Source organism: Nerophis ophidion, linkage group LG07 (genome assembly GCF_033978795.1).
Source record: "Nerophis ophidion isolate RoL-2023_Sa linkage group LG07, RoL_Noph_v1.0, whole genome shotgun sequence".
NCBI lineage: Eukaryota > Metazoa > Chordata > Actinopteri > Syngnathiformes > Syngnathidae > Nerophis > Nerophis ophidion.
In genome coordinates, this window is record NC_084617.1 from 21,531,017 (window position 1) to 21,548,400 (window position 17,384).

General features: G+C 36.4%; 1 protein-coding gene across 1 annotated transcript in view; it reads right to left on the reverse strand.

Annotated features, from left to right (window-relative positions):
* Positions 1–8,193: 8,193 nt before the first annotated feature.
* The window catches only part of cacng2a (calcium channel, voltage-dependent, gamma subunit 2a), a 130,298-nt gene continuing 121,107 nt past the window's right edge, over positions 8,194–17,384 (reverse strand). The window contains exons 3-4 of the mRNA XM_061905638.1: positions 15,227–15,367; positions 8,194–9,400 (exon numbers count right to left, since the gene is read on the reverse strand). Of these exons, the coding sequence (XP_061761622.1) occupies positions 8,871–9,400; positions 15,227–15,367 (671 nt within the window). The 3' untranslated portion in view covers positions 8,194–8,870. The remainder of the gene's footprint in view (positions 9,401–15,226; positions 15,368–17,384) is intronic.

Here is a 17,384-nt window from a genome sequence, read left to right on the forward strand (position 1 = left end):
AAAATTGATTGACATTGAGTTTAGCGTGTATGTTGGTATGTATAATTGTACAGTATACATATAATAGTGTGTATGTATAATATGTATGTAGTTTATATAATAGTGTGGTATTTAAAATAGTATTTAAAATAGTGTAAATACTATAATGCTATAATATAATATATGTATAACAGTATATATAAATGTCCTCCAATAAGCACACACTTTCTTCTATTTTAGTCAAGTCCATTCCAAAAAGGTAAACATGCTGAGCCACAGGCTATTAGGAGCGGGCAGCTACACAACAGCTAAGCCCACAATAACACACTTATTACAAACGTAATATGTGCCCTTCATTGAGACTACTTCAGCAGTAGAACTAGGAGTAGTAGTTTTTTCCCCCGCGAGTGAAAGTACTATTAAAGTATTACAAGTACTATTAAAACAAGAGGATGCTGGGAAAGAAGGACAAAATACGAGAGGGAAAATGGGAGCTTTGACAGCTAGGAGCCTATAAATCATTTATGTGAGTGCGTACATAACTATGTTGTAAAACCAGCACCACGTGTAAACAGTCAAACAAAACAACCACTTGTGAATGAATGCATTTCATATTCAGCAGAGAGAGAGAGAGAGAGAAAACACTTTCACTTTCTCTGCACTTCCAGACAACAACAACTCTCGTCTTTCTAGGATGGAAACACACGTTCTCACCTTTACGCTCCATCGCTCTAAAAGCACCAAACTATCCGTCCATGCACCACTCAGCTGGTTGGGACAAAAAGCCTCCATTTTGCCTCTCTGTTCGTGTGTGTGCATGTGTGTGTGTGTGTGTGCATGTGTGTGCGTGCGTGTGTGTGTGTTCTAACGTTTAACTACCAATGTGTGTCTTGTTGTCCAAAGTGCGGCCTGGGGGCCAGCTTTGATTGGCTTGTGGCACTTCCTGTGTTACACATAAACCTAGTGACATATTTCTTAGTACGCCAAGGTGTGTAGTAGTTGAAGTCAATTAGTCGAGTTGATCAATTATTCCTTTTTTAGCTAATATGATAATGATTATTAATCTTATTAGGCCCTGAATTGATTAATGTGGACAACTTGAAAAACTTATTCGGGTGTTACCATTTAGTGGTCAATTGTACGGAATATGTACTGCACTGTGCAATCTACTAATAAAATTATCAATCAATCAATCCATCTGTGCTTTAGCAGTTCTTCTTCGTTTTTTATTTAGCAACATATTATTGAAGGTCAACCCTAAACAGTACTGACTTTTGGTTGTTTATGTGTAGGTTAAAATGGTTTGGATCTTGGATTGACCATTGGGGTACACCGGAAATCTTTGCATGTTACTTCTTGTTTGTTCAATAGCTTTTCACCATATTCCCACTAGCCCCTGATTTTGCAACATACAACACAAATATACATACTTGTATACATACCACACTATTATACATACTATTATACATACCACACTGTACATACTATTACACATACTACACTATTATACATACTATTATACATACTACCCTATTATACATACTATATACATAATACCCTACTACACATACTACTATACATGATACACTGTTATACATACTACTATACATACTAGTATACATAATACACTATTATACATAAAACACTATTATTCATACGAGTATACATAATATACTATTATAGATACTAATATACATAATATACTAGTATAAATACACTTATACATACTACACTATTATACATACTAACATACATAATACACTATTATTCATACTAGTATACATCAAACACTATTATTCATACTACACTATTATAGTACATACTATTATACATACTACACTATTATACATACTAGTATACAAAATACATTATTATACATACCAGTATACAAAATACACAATTATTCATTCTAGTATACATACTACACTATTATACATACTAGTATACATTCTACACTATTATACATACTAGTATACAAAATACACAATTATTCATACTAGTATACATACTACACTATTATACAAACTAGTATACATACTAGTGTACATACTACACTATTATACATACCAGTATACATAATACACTATTATTCATACTAGTATACATACTATTATATTATACTTACATAATACATTATTATACCAACTAGTATAAATTCTACACTATTATATATACTAGTATAAATAATACAGTATCATAAATACCACTATACATACTACACTATTATATATACTGGTAAACATAATACACTATTAAACATACTAACATACATAATACACTATTATTCATACTAGTATACATAATACACTAGTATACATACTGATATCCATACCACAATATTAAACATACTATAAAACATACGACACTATTAGACATACTAATGTACATACTACACTATTACACATAGTGGTATACATAATACACTAATATGCATACTTTTGTACATACTGTACTATTATACATACTTGTATACATAATACACTATTATACATACTAGTATACATAATGACTATTATACACACTAGTACCAATAATACTCTATAATACATGGTAATATACATACTACATTATTTTACATACTATACTTATACATACTCATATACATAATACACTATTATACATATTAGTATACATTTTACACTACTATACATACCACATTATTATACATACTACACTATTATATATACTATTATACATACTAGTATATATAATACACTATTACACATACTAGTATACATAATACACTGTTATACATACTAGTATACATAATGCACTATTATACATACTAATATCATACCACAATATTAAACATACTATTATACAGAGTAGTATACATAATACACTATTATACATACTAGTATATATCATGCATTAGTATACATACTGCAATATTATACATAGTAGTATACATACTATATACTAGTGTACATACTACACTAACAAATATACTACACTAATATACATATTAGTATATAGTAAATATACTAGTATATAGTATGTATACTAGTATATATATATGTATACAAGAGTGTACTAGTATGTATAATAGTGCACTATTATACATACTAGTATGTATAATACTACACTATTATACATACAGTACTAGGTTACATACTAGTATGTATAATAGTATGCATACTAGTATGTATATTAGTATACATACTAGTATGTATAATAGTATGCATAGTAGTATGTATAATAGTATACATACTAGCATGTTACATTTTGTAGTAGGTATACTTGTATGTATGATAGTGTATTATGAATACTAGTATGTATAACAAGTGTATAGTAGTATGTATAATAGTGTAGTATGTATAATAGTTTAATATATAGTAGCATGTATAATAATGTAGTACGGAGACTTGTATTTATAATAGTGAAGTATACAATACTAGGATATTTAATGGTGTGGTATGTCTACCAGGCTGTATAACTGTGTAGTAGTATGTATACTTGTATGTATAATAGTGTAGTATAGATGCTAGTATGTATAATATTGTATGTATACTATTATGCATACTAATATGTGTACTAGTAATTATACTAATATGTAGAATAGTGTAGTATGGATACTAGTTTGTATAATAGTGTATGTATAAAGTGTGGTATATATACTAGTTTATATGATATTGTGGAGTGGGTACACAGCATAAACTGGAATGTTGAATCACCTCCCACATAGTTCATTTTAACACTTTTTAAGGTTTTCTATAGCACCACACTTTTCAGAGTTAAATTAACATCTTCAAAATAGTTAATTATTTAACGCAATGTCAGAGTTCCTTCTTTAACTCATCAACTTGGGTTAAATCCACACTTTGTGAGTTGTCACCTATGTCAGAGTTCCCTCTTTAACTTACTTAACTAGGTTAAATCAACACTAAACATATATATATCACTATGCATACTTGTATCCATACTACACTATTAATAATGTAGTATGTATACTCATATAAATAATAGCACCATATGTATAATTGCCTATTTTGTATACTAGTATGTATAATAGTGTAGTATGGATACTAGTATGTACAATAGTGTATTATGAATACTTGTATGTATAATAGTGGAGAATGTATATGGATACTATTATGCATACTAGTTTGTAAAACAGTGTAGTATGGATACTAGTATGCATAATAATATATTATGTATACTAGTATGCAAAATAGTGTAGTATGGATACTAGTATGCATAATAATATATTATGTATAGTAGTATGTAAAACAGTATAGTATGGATACTAGTATGCATAATAATGTATTATGTATACTAGTATGTATAATAGTGGCATAAGTATATTTGCTTATTCTGTACACTAGTGGGCAGCACGGTGGGAGAGGGGTTAGTGCGTCTGCCTCGAAATACGAAGGTCCTGAGTAGTCCTGGGTTCAATCCCGGGCTCAGGGTCTTTCTGTGTGGAGTTTGCATGTCCTCCCCGTGAATACGTGGGTTCCCTCCAGGTACTCCAGCTTCCTCAAACTTCCAAAGACATGCACCTGGGGATAGGTTGATTGGCAACACTAAATTGGCCCTAGTGTGTGAATGTGAGTGTGAATGTTGTCTGTCTATCTGTGTTGGCCCTGCGATGAGGTGGCAACTTGTCCAGGGTGTAGAACGCCTTCCGCCCTATTGTAGCTGAGATTGGCATCCCCCATTATGTATACTACATACTTTGTAGTATGTATAATAGTGTAGAATGTATATGTATACTATTATTCATACTAGTATGTATAATAGTGTAAAATAATAGTGTCATGTGTATAAGTGTGTACTCTGTATATTAGTATTTATAATAGTGTAGTTATTTTACTAGTATGTATAATATTGTAGTATGGATACTAGTATGTATTATAGCGTATTGTATATACTAGCATATTATATATACTAGTATGTATAATAGTGTAGAATGTTTATTATAATACTAGTATGTATACAAGTGTGTATAATAGTGAAGTATGTTTACTAGTGTAGTATGCACAAGTGTAGTACTTATAAGAGTGTAGTATGTACTGTATAATAGTGTAGTATGTATAGTAGTGTAGTATGTACTGTATAATAGTATGTATACTAGTGCATTATTTATAGTAATATGTATAATAGTGTATTATGTATTTGTGTGTAATAATGTAGTGTTAAAAGTAGTATATATAGTAGTGTAGTATGTATAGTAGTGCAGTGTGTATCATAGTCGTATGTAAAGTAGTGTAGTATGTACAACAATTCAGTAATTATTGTAGTATAGTATGTATGCTAGTAGTATGTATACCAGTGTAGTATGTGTAGTAGTGTAGTGTGTATATAGTAGTATGCATTGCAGTGTAGTATGTATCATAGTGGTATGTATAGTAGTGTAGTATCATAGTAGTATGTATAGTAGTGTAGTATGTATGATAGTGGTATGTATAATAGCATAGTATGTATCATAGTAGTTAGTATAGTAATGTAGTATGTATAGTAGTGTAGTATGTATCATGGTAGTATGCATAGTAGTGTAGTATGTATCATAGAAGTATGTATAATAGTGTAGTATGAACCATAGTAGTATGTAGGGTAGTGTAGTATGTATAGTAGTGCAGTGTGTATCATAGTCGTATGTAAAGTAGTGTAGTATGTACAACAATTCAGTAATTATTGTAGTATAGTATGTATGCTAGTAGTATGTATACCAGTGTAGTCTGTAAAGTAGTATGCATTGTAGTGTAGTATGTATCATAGTAGTATGTATAGTAGTGTAGTATTATAGTAGTATGTATGGTAGTGTAGTATGTATGATAGTAGTATGTATACTAGCATAGTATGTATCATAGTAGTTAGTATAGTAATGTAGTATGTATAGTCGTGTAGTATGTATCATGGTAGTATGTATAGTAGTGTAGTATGTATCATGGTAGTATGTATAGTAGTGTAGTATGTATCATAGAAGTATGTATGATAGTGTAGTATGAACCATAGTAGTATGTATAGTAGTGTAGTATGTATCATAGTGGTAGGTATAGTATAGTGGTATGAATTGTAGTATATATAGTATCATAATAGTATGTATAGTAGTGTAGTATGTATGGTAGTAGTATGTATCATAGTAATATGTATTGTAGTGTAGTATGTATTGTAGTAGTATATATAGTAGTGTAGTATGTATCATAGTTTTATGTATAGTAGTGTAGTATGCATCATATATGTATGTATAGTATGTGTGGTAGTAGTATGTATAGTGGTGTAGTATGTAAGGTAGTAGAATGCATAGTAGTGTAGTATGTATCATAATAGTATGAATAGGAGAGTAGTATGTATGGTAGTAGTATGTATGGTAGTATTATGTAAAGTAGTATATTATGTATGGTAGTAGTATGTGGTGTAGTGTAGTACGTATGGTAGTAGTATGTACAGTATAGTAGTATAGTATGTATGGTAGTAGTATGCGTAGTGGTGTAGCATGTGTCATAGTAGTATGAATAGTAGTGGAGTATGTAGTGTAGTCTAGTATGTATGGTAGTAGTATGCTTTGTAGTGTAGTATGTATCATAGTAGTATGAATAATAGTGTAGTATGTATCATAGTAGTATGAATAATAGTGTAGTATATATGGTAGTAGTATGTAGTGTACTGTAGTATGTATGGTAGTGGTATAGTATGTATGGCAGAAGTATGTAGTGTACTGTAGTATGTATCATAGTAGTATGAATAGTTAAGTACTGTGTTTGGTAGTAGTATGCATAGGGTAGTATGTGTCATAGTATTATAAATAGTAGAGTAGTGTGTATGGTAGTAGTATGTAATGGACTGTAGTATGCATGGTAGTAGTATGCATAGTTGTGTAGTATGTATCATAGTAGTGTAGTATGTATGGTAGTAGTATGTAGTGTACTGTAATAGTATGTATAGTAGTAGTATGTAGTGTACTGTAGTATGTATGGTAGTAGAATGTATAGTAGTGTAGTATGTATGGTAGTAGTATGTATAGTAGTGTAGTAAGAAAAGTAGTAGTATGTATAGTAATGTAGTGTATGAATGGTAGTAGTGTGTAGTGTACTGTAGTATGTATGGTAGTAGTATGTATAGTAGTGTAGTATGTATAGTATGTATGTTATGTACTGTAGTATGTATGGTAGTTGTATGTAGTGTACTGTAATAGTATGTATAGTAGTAGTATGTAGTGTACTGTAGTATATATGGTAGTAGTATGTATAGTTGTGTAGTATGTATGGTAGTAGTATGTATAGTAGTGTAGAATGTATAGTAGTAGAATGTATAGTAATAAAGTATGTATGGTAGTAGTATGTATAGTAGTGTAGTGTATGTACGGTAATAGTATGTATTATACTGTAGTATGTATGGTAGTAGTGTGTAGTGTACTGTAGTATGTATGGTAGTAGTATGTATAGTTGTGTAGTATGTATGGTAGTAGTATGTATAGTAGTGTAGAATGTATAGTAGTAGAATGTATAGTAATAAAGTATGTATGGTAGTAGTATGTATAGTAGTGTAGTGTATGTACGGTAATAGTATGTATTATACTGTAGTATGTATGGTAGTAGTGTGTAGTGTACTGTAGTATGTATGGTAGTAGTATGTATAGTGGTGTAGTAAGTATAGTAGTAGTATGTATAGTAGTGTAGTGTATGTACGGTAATAGTATGTAGTATACTGTAGTATGTATGGTAGTAGTATGTATAGTAGTGTAGTATGTATGGTAGTTGTATGTATAGTAGTGTAGTATGTATGGTAGTTGTATGTATAGTGGTGTAGTATGCATGGTAGTAGTATGTATAGTAGTAGTATGTAAGAATAGTAGTAGTATGTATAGTAGTGTAGTGTATGTATGGTAGTAGTGTGTAGTGTACTGTAGTATGTATGGTTGTAGTATGTATAGTTGTGTAGTGTATGTATAGTAGTAGTATGTATAGTAGTGTAGTATCTATGGTAATAGTGTGTAGTGTACTGTAGTATGTATGATAGTAGTATGTATAGTAGTGTAGTATCTATGGTAATAGTGTGTAGTGTACTGTAGTATGTATGATAGTAGTATGTATAGTAGTGTAGTAAGTATAGTAGTAGTATGTATAGTAGTGTAGTGTATGTATGGTAGTAGTATGTATAGTAGTGTAGTGTATGTAGTGAACTGTAGTATGTATGGAATGTAGTGTAATATGTATTGCAGTAGTGATAGAAAAGGAAGATGGGAGACCAACAGTATTGATCATTTCCCCCCCAGGGTTCATATTTTATTGATCAGGACTCGATGCATCCAAGTTTCGGATCATTCGGTTTTGGCACCTTTTAGAGTTTCTTTTTGAACACGACGTTAAAAAGAAAAGAAAGGAATGTCTAAGGCTGTGTGAGTTGTTCTTCAAAAATAAATCACATACATACTGTAGAATATATTCATATATATTATTAGAACGCCATCAACCAAAAAGCAGTTTCATTGTTTGTTTGGCTCACAAAAGCAGAAAAGAAAAAAAAATGACTGAAGAAATAATATCTTAAAAAAAAAAGTACACATGAAAACTGAAGTATTTCAATTAGCATGCAGTATTTGTGACGTAGACTAAGAAAAAAAAATAAAAGAATGATTCTCAGCTGAAAAGTCTTCAGTCAACAACAGCGCTTAACTCTTTTTTGCTTCAGTTATGATGATTGGTCATTTTGTTTAGAAAAGTAATACATTTATATTTATTATTATTATTATATATATATATTTATATATATTTTATATAGTCAACTAGCGTACAGCTTGGGCTGCAACGATTCACAGTTTGAATGCAAAAGTCCCCAAAGTAAAGCAGGTGTTGAAGGCGCCGACGTCATCGAGGCCCCGCCCACACCTGGTGGACGCGGAAGAGTCATGCAGAAAAAGAAGGAGGTTCTAGAAAGGGGGCGCGGCCTCATACGGGCGTGGTGCGGCGGTTGGCCGCGTTGCTGTGGCTGGAGTCCGTCAGGTCCTTCTGGATGCAGTTGTGGACCTGCAGGAAGTTGTGGTCCCGCTCCGAGTTGTAGGTGGGCGTGCCCGAGGACTTGAGGGTGTCCCTGGGCAGCGTGTACATGGAGATCTCCGTGGACGGCAGCGCGCTGAAGCCCTTCAGCCCCACCGGCGAGGCGTCGCGGGAGTGCGACGGGTCCGTGGAGCGCGACGAGGACCGCGAGCGGCGCCGGTAGCGGTAGCGGTAGCTGGGGATCCTGCTGATGGCCGAGCCCTGGAGGTAGTCGGCCGCCCGCGACCCGATCCGGAGCTGCCGGTGGCGGTCGATGAACATGTGCACGGCCAGCACGCCCACCATCTCCGCCATGATGAAGGACAGCGCGCCGAAGTAGAAGGACCAGCCGTACGAGTAGCTGTTCTTCTTGGAGTCGCTCTTGGACGGGTCCCCCGCGTTGGCTGATATGTACACGATGATGCCGATGATGTTGCTCAGGCCTGCGGAACCACAGGAGGTCAGAGGTCACAGGCGTGCCAACATCTTCCCCAACTCCGCAGAGGCTTGGAAACCAACTTGCATAGTTGTTAAATTTGTGGCAGCCTGCCACTGATAAATTGGGAGCCACAATTAGATTAGACCTCCCTCTAAAGCACTTTGTAGTGGGACTGTCTAAATTAAACACATTATTATGGGACTTTCAGAATTAAATACATTATAATGGGACTGTATGAATTAAACACATTATAGGCGCCAGCGCCCCCCGCGACCCCGAAAGGGAATAAGCGGTAGAAAATGGATGGATGGATAATGGGACTGTCTAAAGTGAAACACATTATTATGGGACTTTCTGAATTAGATACATGATGATGGGATTGTCTGATGTATATATATATATATATATATAAATATTTGTCATGCCTGTAATTCAGTTTTAAGTTTGATCATGTTTGTTTTGTTTTTGGACTCCCGTTTTACACTTCCATAGTAACCCATTAGTTTCCACCTGGTCTCCAAGTCACGCCCAGCCCTCAGTCCCACACCTGCTTCTAATCACCATAGCTGCTATTTATACCATTTTTTTCTGTCCTCGGTCTGGGAACTTTGCCTTCATGCCTGCTATGCATTGCCTACATATGCTACTCATTCTCCATGCCCACGATCACCTGCCACGCACCTTGCTATTCTTGCCTCCTGTTTTTGGTCACAATAAGTGTTTTGTTTTAGTTGTTTATAGTTATGCCGTCTTGCTGTTTATGTTCAAAGTTCATTCATGCTATCGTGCAAGTGTTTTAGTTTCCTGTTTGTATTTTGTAGTCTAGTAATATACTTCCTTGTGAGCGCCCTTTGTTTTGATTATTTTTGTATTTAGTGTATTAATAAATTATCATGTACCTGAATTCACGCCTGGCTCGTCCTGTAATCCCTCTGCGTCGAAGGAGCAAATCCAATCCATGTCATAGTCCTGAGAATATTAGGGCTGCAAATCTTTTGGTGTCCTACGATTCGATTCAATATCGTTTTTTGGGGTCGCGATTCGATTATATATCAATTTTTTCGATTCAACGCGATTCTCGATTCAAAAAAGATATTTTTCGATTCAAAACGATTCTGTCTTCATTCAATACAGAGGATTTCAGCAGAATCTACCCCAGTCTGCTGACATGCTAGCAGAGTAGTAGATTAAAAAAAAAGGCTTTTATAATTGTAAAGGACAATGTTTTATCAACTGATTGCAATAATGTAAACTTGTTTAAAATATTAAACGAACCAAAAATATGACTTATTTTATCTTTGTGAAAATATTGGACACAGTGTGTTGTCAAGCTTATTAGATGCGATGCAAGTGTAAGCCACTGTGACACTATTGTTCTTTTTTTTATAAATGTCTAATGATAACGTCAATGAGGGATTTCTAATCACTGCTATGCTGAAATTATAACTAATATTGATACTGTTGTTGATAATATTCATTTTTGTTTCACTACTTTTGGTTTGTTCTGTGTTGTGTTTGTGTCTCCTCAATTGCTCTGTTTATTGCAGTTCTGAGTGTTGCTGGGTCAGGTTTGGTTTTGGAATTGGATTGCATTGTTATGGTATTGCTGTGTATGGTTTTGTTGGACTTATAAAAAAAAAAATCGATAAAAGAAAGAAAAGAGAATTGATTCTGAATCGGACAACGTGAGAATCGTGATTTGTATTAGAATAAATTTTTTCCCACACCCCTAATATATATATATATATATATATATATATATATATAATATAATGGGCAACACGGTGGTCCTGAGTAGTCCTGAGTTTAATTCCGGACTCAGGATCTTTCTGTGTGGAGTTTGCATGTTCTCCCCGTGAATGTGTGGGTTCCCTCCGGGTACTCCGGCTTCCTCCCACTTCCAAAGACATGCACCTGGGGATAGGTTGATTGGCAACACTAAATTGGCCCTAGTGTGTGAATGTGAGTGTGAATGTTGTCTGTCTATCTGTGTCGGCCCTGCGATAAGGTGGCGACTTGTCCAGGGTGTACCCCGCCTTCCGCCCGATTGTAGCTGAGATAGGCGCCAGCGCCCCCCGCGACCCCGAAAGGGAATAAGCGGTAGAAAATGGATGGATGGATATGAATGTGAATGTTGTCTGTCTATCTGTGTTGGCCCTGCGATGAGGTGGCTACTTGTCCAGCGTGTACCCCGCCTACTGCCCGAATGCAACTGAGATAGGCTCCAGCGACCCCAAAAGGGACAAGCGGTAGAAAATGGATGGATATTATAATGGGACTGTCTGACTTGAACACATTATAATGGGACTTTCTAAATTAAACACATTATCATGGCACTTTCTGAATTAAATACATTATAATGGGACCATCTGAATCAAACCCATTATTATGGGACTTTCTGAATTAAACACATTATGATGGGACTGTCGGAATTATATATATTAAAATGTGACAGTCTGAATTAAACACATTATAATGGGACTGTCTAAATTAAACACATTATTATGGGACTTTCTGAATTAAACACATTCTAATGGGACTGTCTAAATTAAACATATATTAGGACTGTCAGAGTTAAACACATTATTATGGGACTTTCTGAATTAATTATATTATAATGGGACTGTCTGAATTATGTATGTATTAGAATGGGACTGTCTGAATTAAAAACATTTATAATGGGATTGTCAAAATGAAACACATTTTTATGGGACTTTCTCATTTAAACACATTATAATGGGACTGTCTAAATTAAACACATTATATTTGGACTGGCTGAATTTAATTCATTATATTAAAAGGGACAAGCGGTAGACTGGATGAATGGATATTGGGACTGTCTGAATTAAACCCATTTCAATGAATTCAACATATTATAATGGGACTGTCTGAATTCAACATATTATAACGGGACTGTCCTAATTAAATACACTATAATGGGACTGTGATTTAAACACATTATATTGGGACTGTCAGATTAAATGCATTTCAATGGGACTGTGAATTAAACACATTATATTGGGAGTCTATGGATTAAACACATTTCAATGGGACTGTCACATTATATTGGGCCTGTCTAAATTAACAAATCATATTGAGACTGTCTGAATTAAACACATTTTAATGAAACTGGCTGAATTAAAGCCATCATAAAGGGGAATGTCTGAATTAAATACATTATCATGGGACTGTCTTATTTCAACACATAATTGTAGTGTCTAAATTAAATACATTATAATCGGACTGTCTGCTTTAAACATATAATGGGACTGTCTTAATTAAATACATTATAATGGGACTGTGAATTAAACACATTATATTGGGACTGTCTGGATTAAATATATTACAAAGGGACTGTGTGAATTAAATATATCATAATGGGACTGTCTAAATAAATACATTATATTGTGAGTCTCTGAATTAAACACATTTCAATGGGACTGTGACATTATATTGTGCCTGTCTAAATTAACAAATCATATTGAGACTGTCATAATTTAACACATTTTAATGGGACTGTCTGAATTGAACACATTTTAATGGGACTGTCTCAATTAAACACATTATGATGAAACTGGCTGAATTAAAGACATTATAATGAAACTGGCTGAATTAAAGCCATCATAAAGGGGAATGTCTTATTTCAACACATAATTGTAGTGTCTGAATTAAACACATTGTAATGGGACTGTCTTTCAAAGTTTCTCGTTGTTCCCATTGGTTTGAGTTTTTTCTTGCCCTGATGTGGGATCTGAGCCAAGGTCTTTGTGGCTTGTGCAGCCCTTTGAGACATTTGTGATTAAGGGCTATATAAGTCAACTTGGTGTTGGTTATGATGCAACTTCAGTCTTGTGGGCAGGCCCTCCCATAAAACAATAGGTTAGAAGCTTTTATGTTGGTCAATCTCAGATGATGGCATGACCATATATGGACGTGGCTGCTGACTACCCCCACCTTCACAATGACTAGGAATGAGCGACACTGACCAATAAAAAGGCGTCTAACATATTGTTCAACGAAGGCTCCAACCACAAAATTTAAGTTCAGTTGTAACCAAAAAAAATATATTTTGGAACCACAACAAGTTTTTTGTAAACATAGAATAACTAAAACGGTTTCTTTGGTAAAAAAAATATCTTGTTTTAATTTCAAAAATATTTTCTTTTTTTGTTGGCAAATGTTTTGGTTGCATACTATTTCTGCCTGCAAATGTTTTTTTCGGTTGCACAAAAAAACACAAATACACCACATAGCACTCACAATTTTGACATTTTAAATAGGCAACCGATTACAGCTTATTTGTATTCGTACATTTTTCATGGTTTTTTTTTTGCTCACACGGAAAACCATGCAAACTAGACGATGACGTCGTTTTATTTTTAGACTAGCTTTTAACATGGCTGAAAACTAAAGGAGAGGAGGAATGTTTGCGCATAACTGACTTTTTTGTAAGAATGTTTGCTCTAATTTATCATGGAAATTCATATATAGCACTAGCAGCTACTGTAACACTAGCAGCTAGCACTAGCAGCTGTTGGCCTTACCTAGCACTTTAACTTTCAGACTTCTAAACACCATTTAATCATTAATTGACTTCTGTTTTGAATTCAGGTAATCAAAAGTAGAGGAAGCAGAAAGGTAGAAACATTGTTTTCAATAGCACTTTGTTCTCAAAATGTACACACCTACTATCTCAGCTAGCAGCTAATGTTATCAGTGCTAAACAATTAGCATATACTTGCCGACCCTCCCGGATTTTCCGGGAGACTCCCGAAATTCAGCGCCTCTCCTGAAAACCTCCCGGGACAAATTCTCTCCCGAAATTCAGGCAGAGCTGGAGGCGACGCCCCCTCCAGCTCCATGCGGACCTGAGTGACGTGTTGAAAGCCTATTTTCATGTCCGCTTTCCCACAATATAAACAGAGAGCCTGCCCAATGACGTTGTAACTGTAGAATGATCGAGGGCGAGTTCTTGGTTTCTTATGTGGGTTTATTGTTAGGCAGTTTCATTACCGTCCTCCCAGCGCGGTAACAACACACAACAACAGCAGTCACGTTTTCGTCTACCGTAAAGCAGTTCGTCTGCCGTAAACAGCAATGTTGGGACGCTCTTAAACACGACAATACTGCCATCTTTTGTACATGCATATGTGACAGTAACATCTACGGCAGGGGTCACCAACCTTTTTGAAACCAAGAGCTACTTCTTGGGTACTAATTAATGCGAAGGGCTACCAGTTTGATACACACTTAAATATATTGCCAGAAATAGCCGATTTGCTCAATTTACCTTTAAATCTATGTTATTATTAATAAGTAATGATATTTATCTTCGTGGAAACACTGATCATCTTAATGATTTCTCACAATAAAAGTATACTTTTGATGTCATGTTTTAAATAGGATAAAATCCAATCTGCACTTTTCTAGCTGTAAATATACTCCTCCCCTCTTAACCACGCCCCCACCCCCGAAATCGGAGGTCTCAAGTTTGGCAAGTATGAATTAGCTCATAGTTCCAAACAAAGGCTGGCTAATGACACTGTATCAGTTAGCATAGGAATTTATTTATTTATTATGTAGCAACTAATAACTAATTTATTAAAGTGGAACCTTCTTAACTTGGCTAGTTTCTTTTTTAAAAATTACATTTTATTTAAAAAAAAAAAATTAAAACCTGGGTAGTTTCAGTTTTACATTTCGGTTATAAGCGGGATTTTTCCACCTGGAACATTTGATGTCATTGTTGAGAGGGAACAGGTCAACTTTTAGGCAGGGACTAAAAAGTTGTGTTGATGTGTAGTTTTAGTGTTTGATGCTGAACTCTGACCTGCAGACACAAAGAGGATCCCTGCGCTGAGGATGATGTTGTGTCGGGACTTGTAGAACTCACTGGCGGCGATACACAATCCCGCCATGAAGAGCAGGATGACGCTGAGGATGGGGAAGATGCTGGACGCTCGCACCGCTCCTGCGCGGGACCACAGGACGTAGAGCGGGAGGACGAAGGAGGCCGTGCAGGAGGTGAGTGATGGGAGGGAAGCAGAGAGAACACATTAGAATGCGTGTCAGCATCTGCGGAGTGTGTGGAAGTGCATGATGTCATCGCGGCGCTTGCTAACTGCCAGCATTGTGGCGTCCGTGGCTGGCGCCACGCTCTAACTTGCAACCCCCCCCCACACACACATACACACTCAACCCCCCGAGCCGCAGTGCGCTATAATTATGAAATCAGGTCAAAAGCAGAGGCTCTGATGTGGCCCAAAAAGGTCAAAAGGTGACTCTAAATTAGTGATGTGAAGTTTAAACTTCCCAGCATGCCTCTCTGTCTCGCTCTCTCTCCCGACGTGCACGTGCCAGCGCTCGCTACATCGTTGTAAATGCTGCGTCAGCGCTTTTTACGCTCAACGAAAGTGCTGACACACACTTTTTGCATTTTTTTTCTCCCCTCTCAGATGAAGTTTGGTTGGTAAACCTGCGCTTTATTAGGTACAGCGTCAAATACCATTTAAGACCAAACGCCCTCACACCTTAAAAGTTATGAAGGTGGTTCGGGCATCTGGTCAGGATGCCACCCGAACGCCTCCCTAGGGATGTGTTTAGGGCACGTCCAGCTGGTAGGAGGCCACGGGGAAGACCCAGGACACGTTGGAAAGACTATGTCTCCCGGCTGGCCTGGGAACGCCTCGGGATCCCCCGGGAAGAGCTAGACGAAGTGGCTGGAGATAGGGAAGTCTGGGCTTCCCTGCTTAGGCTGCTGCCCCCGCGACCCGACCTCGGATAAGCGGAAGATGATGGATGGATGGATGGAAGGATGGCCCTCACACCTGTTGGTACCAGTGCTGTCACATTTAGGGATGGCTACTGTTCCAATACCTAGGAATTGATTCCAAACCAATTTATGTAGTTTTGTGTGTATTATTAAATACTACTGATTTTTGATTCATCCATCCATCCATTTTGTCCCGCTTGTCCCTTACGGGGTCGTGCGCGGGGGGTAACTTTATAGTTTTTGAAACATTTAAAAGAGCTGATTAAAGGCCCACTGAAATGAGATTTTCTTATTTAAACGGGAATAGCAGGTCCATTCTGTGTCATACTTGATCATTTCACGATATTGCCATATTTTTGCTGAAAGGATTTAGTAGAGAACATCAACGATAAAGTTCGCAACTTTTGGTCGCTAATAAAAAAAGGCTTCACGGTGGCAGAGGGGTTAGTGCGTCTGCCTCACAATACGAAGGTCCTGCAGTCCTGGGTTCAAAATCCAGGCTCGGGATCTTTCTGTGTGGAGTTTGCATGTTCTCCCCGTGAATGCGTGGGTTCCCTCCGGGTACTCCGGCTTCCTCCCACTTCCAAAGACATGCACCTGGGGATAGGTTGATTGGCAACACTAAATTGGCCCTAGTGTGTGAATGTGAGTGTGAATGTTGTCTGTCTATCTGTGTTGGCCCTGCGATGAGGTGGCAACTTGTCCAGGGTGTACCCCGCCTTCCGCCCGACTGTAGCTGAGATAGGCGCCAGCGCCCCCCGCGACCCCAAAAGGGAATAAGCGGTAGAAAATGGATGGATGGATAAAAAAGCCTTGCCTGTACCGGAAGTAGCAGACGATGTGCGCGTGACGTCACTGGTTGTAGAGCTCCTCACATCCTCACATTGTTTATAATCATAGCCACCAGCAGCCAGAGCTATTTGGACTGAGAAAGCGTCAATTTCCCTATTTATTTGAGCGAGGATGAAAGATTCGTGGATGAGGAAATTTAGAGTGAAGGACTAGAAAAAAAAAAAAGGGGGGAAGGCAGTGAGAGCGATTCAGATGTTGTTAGACACATTTACTAGGATAATTCTGGAAAATCCCTTATCTGCCTATTGTTACTAGTCTTTTAGTGAGATTATAAAGTACCTGAAAGTCGGAGGGGTGTGGCCACGGGTGTGTTGACCCAGAGTCACGCAGCTGCAGCAAGTCGGAAGCTCCGCTGCTGATGTCT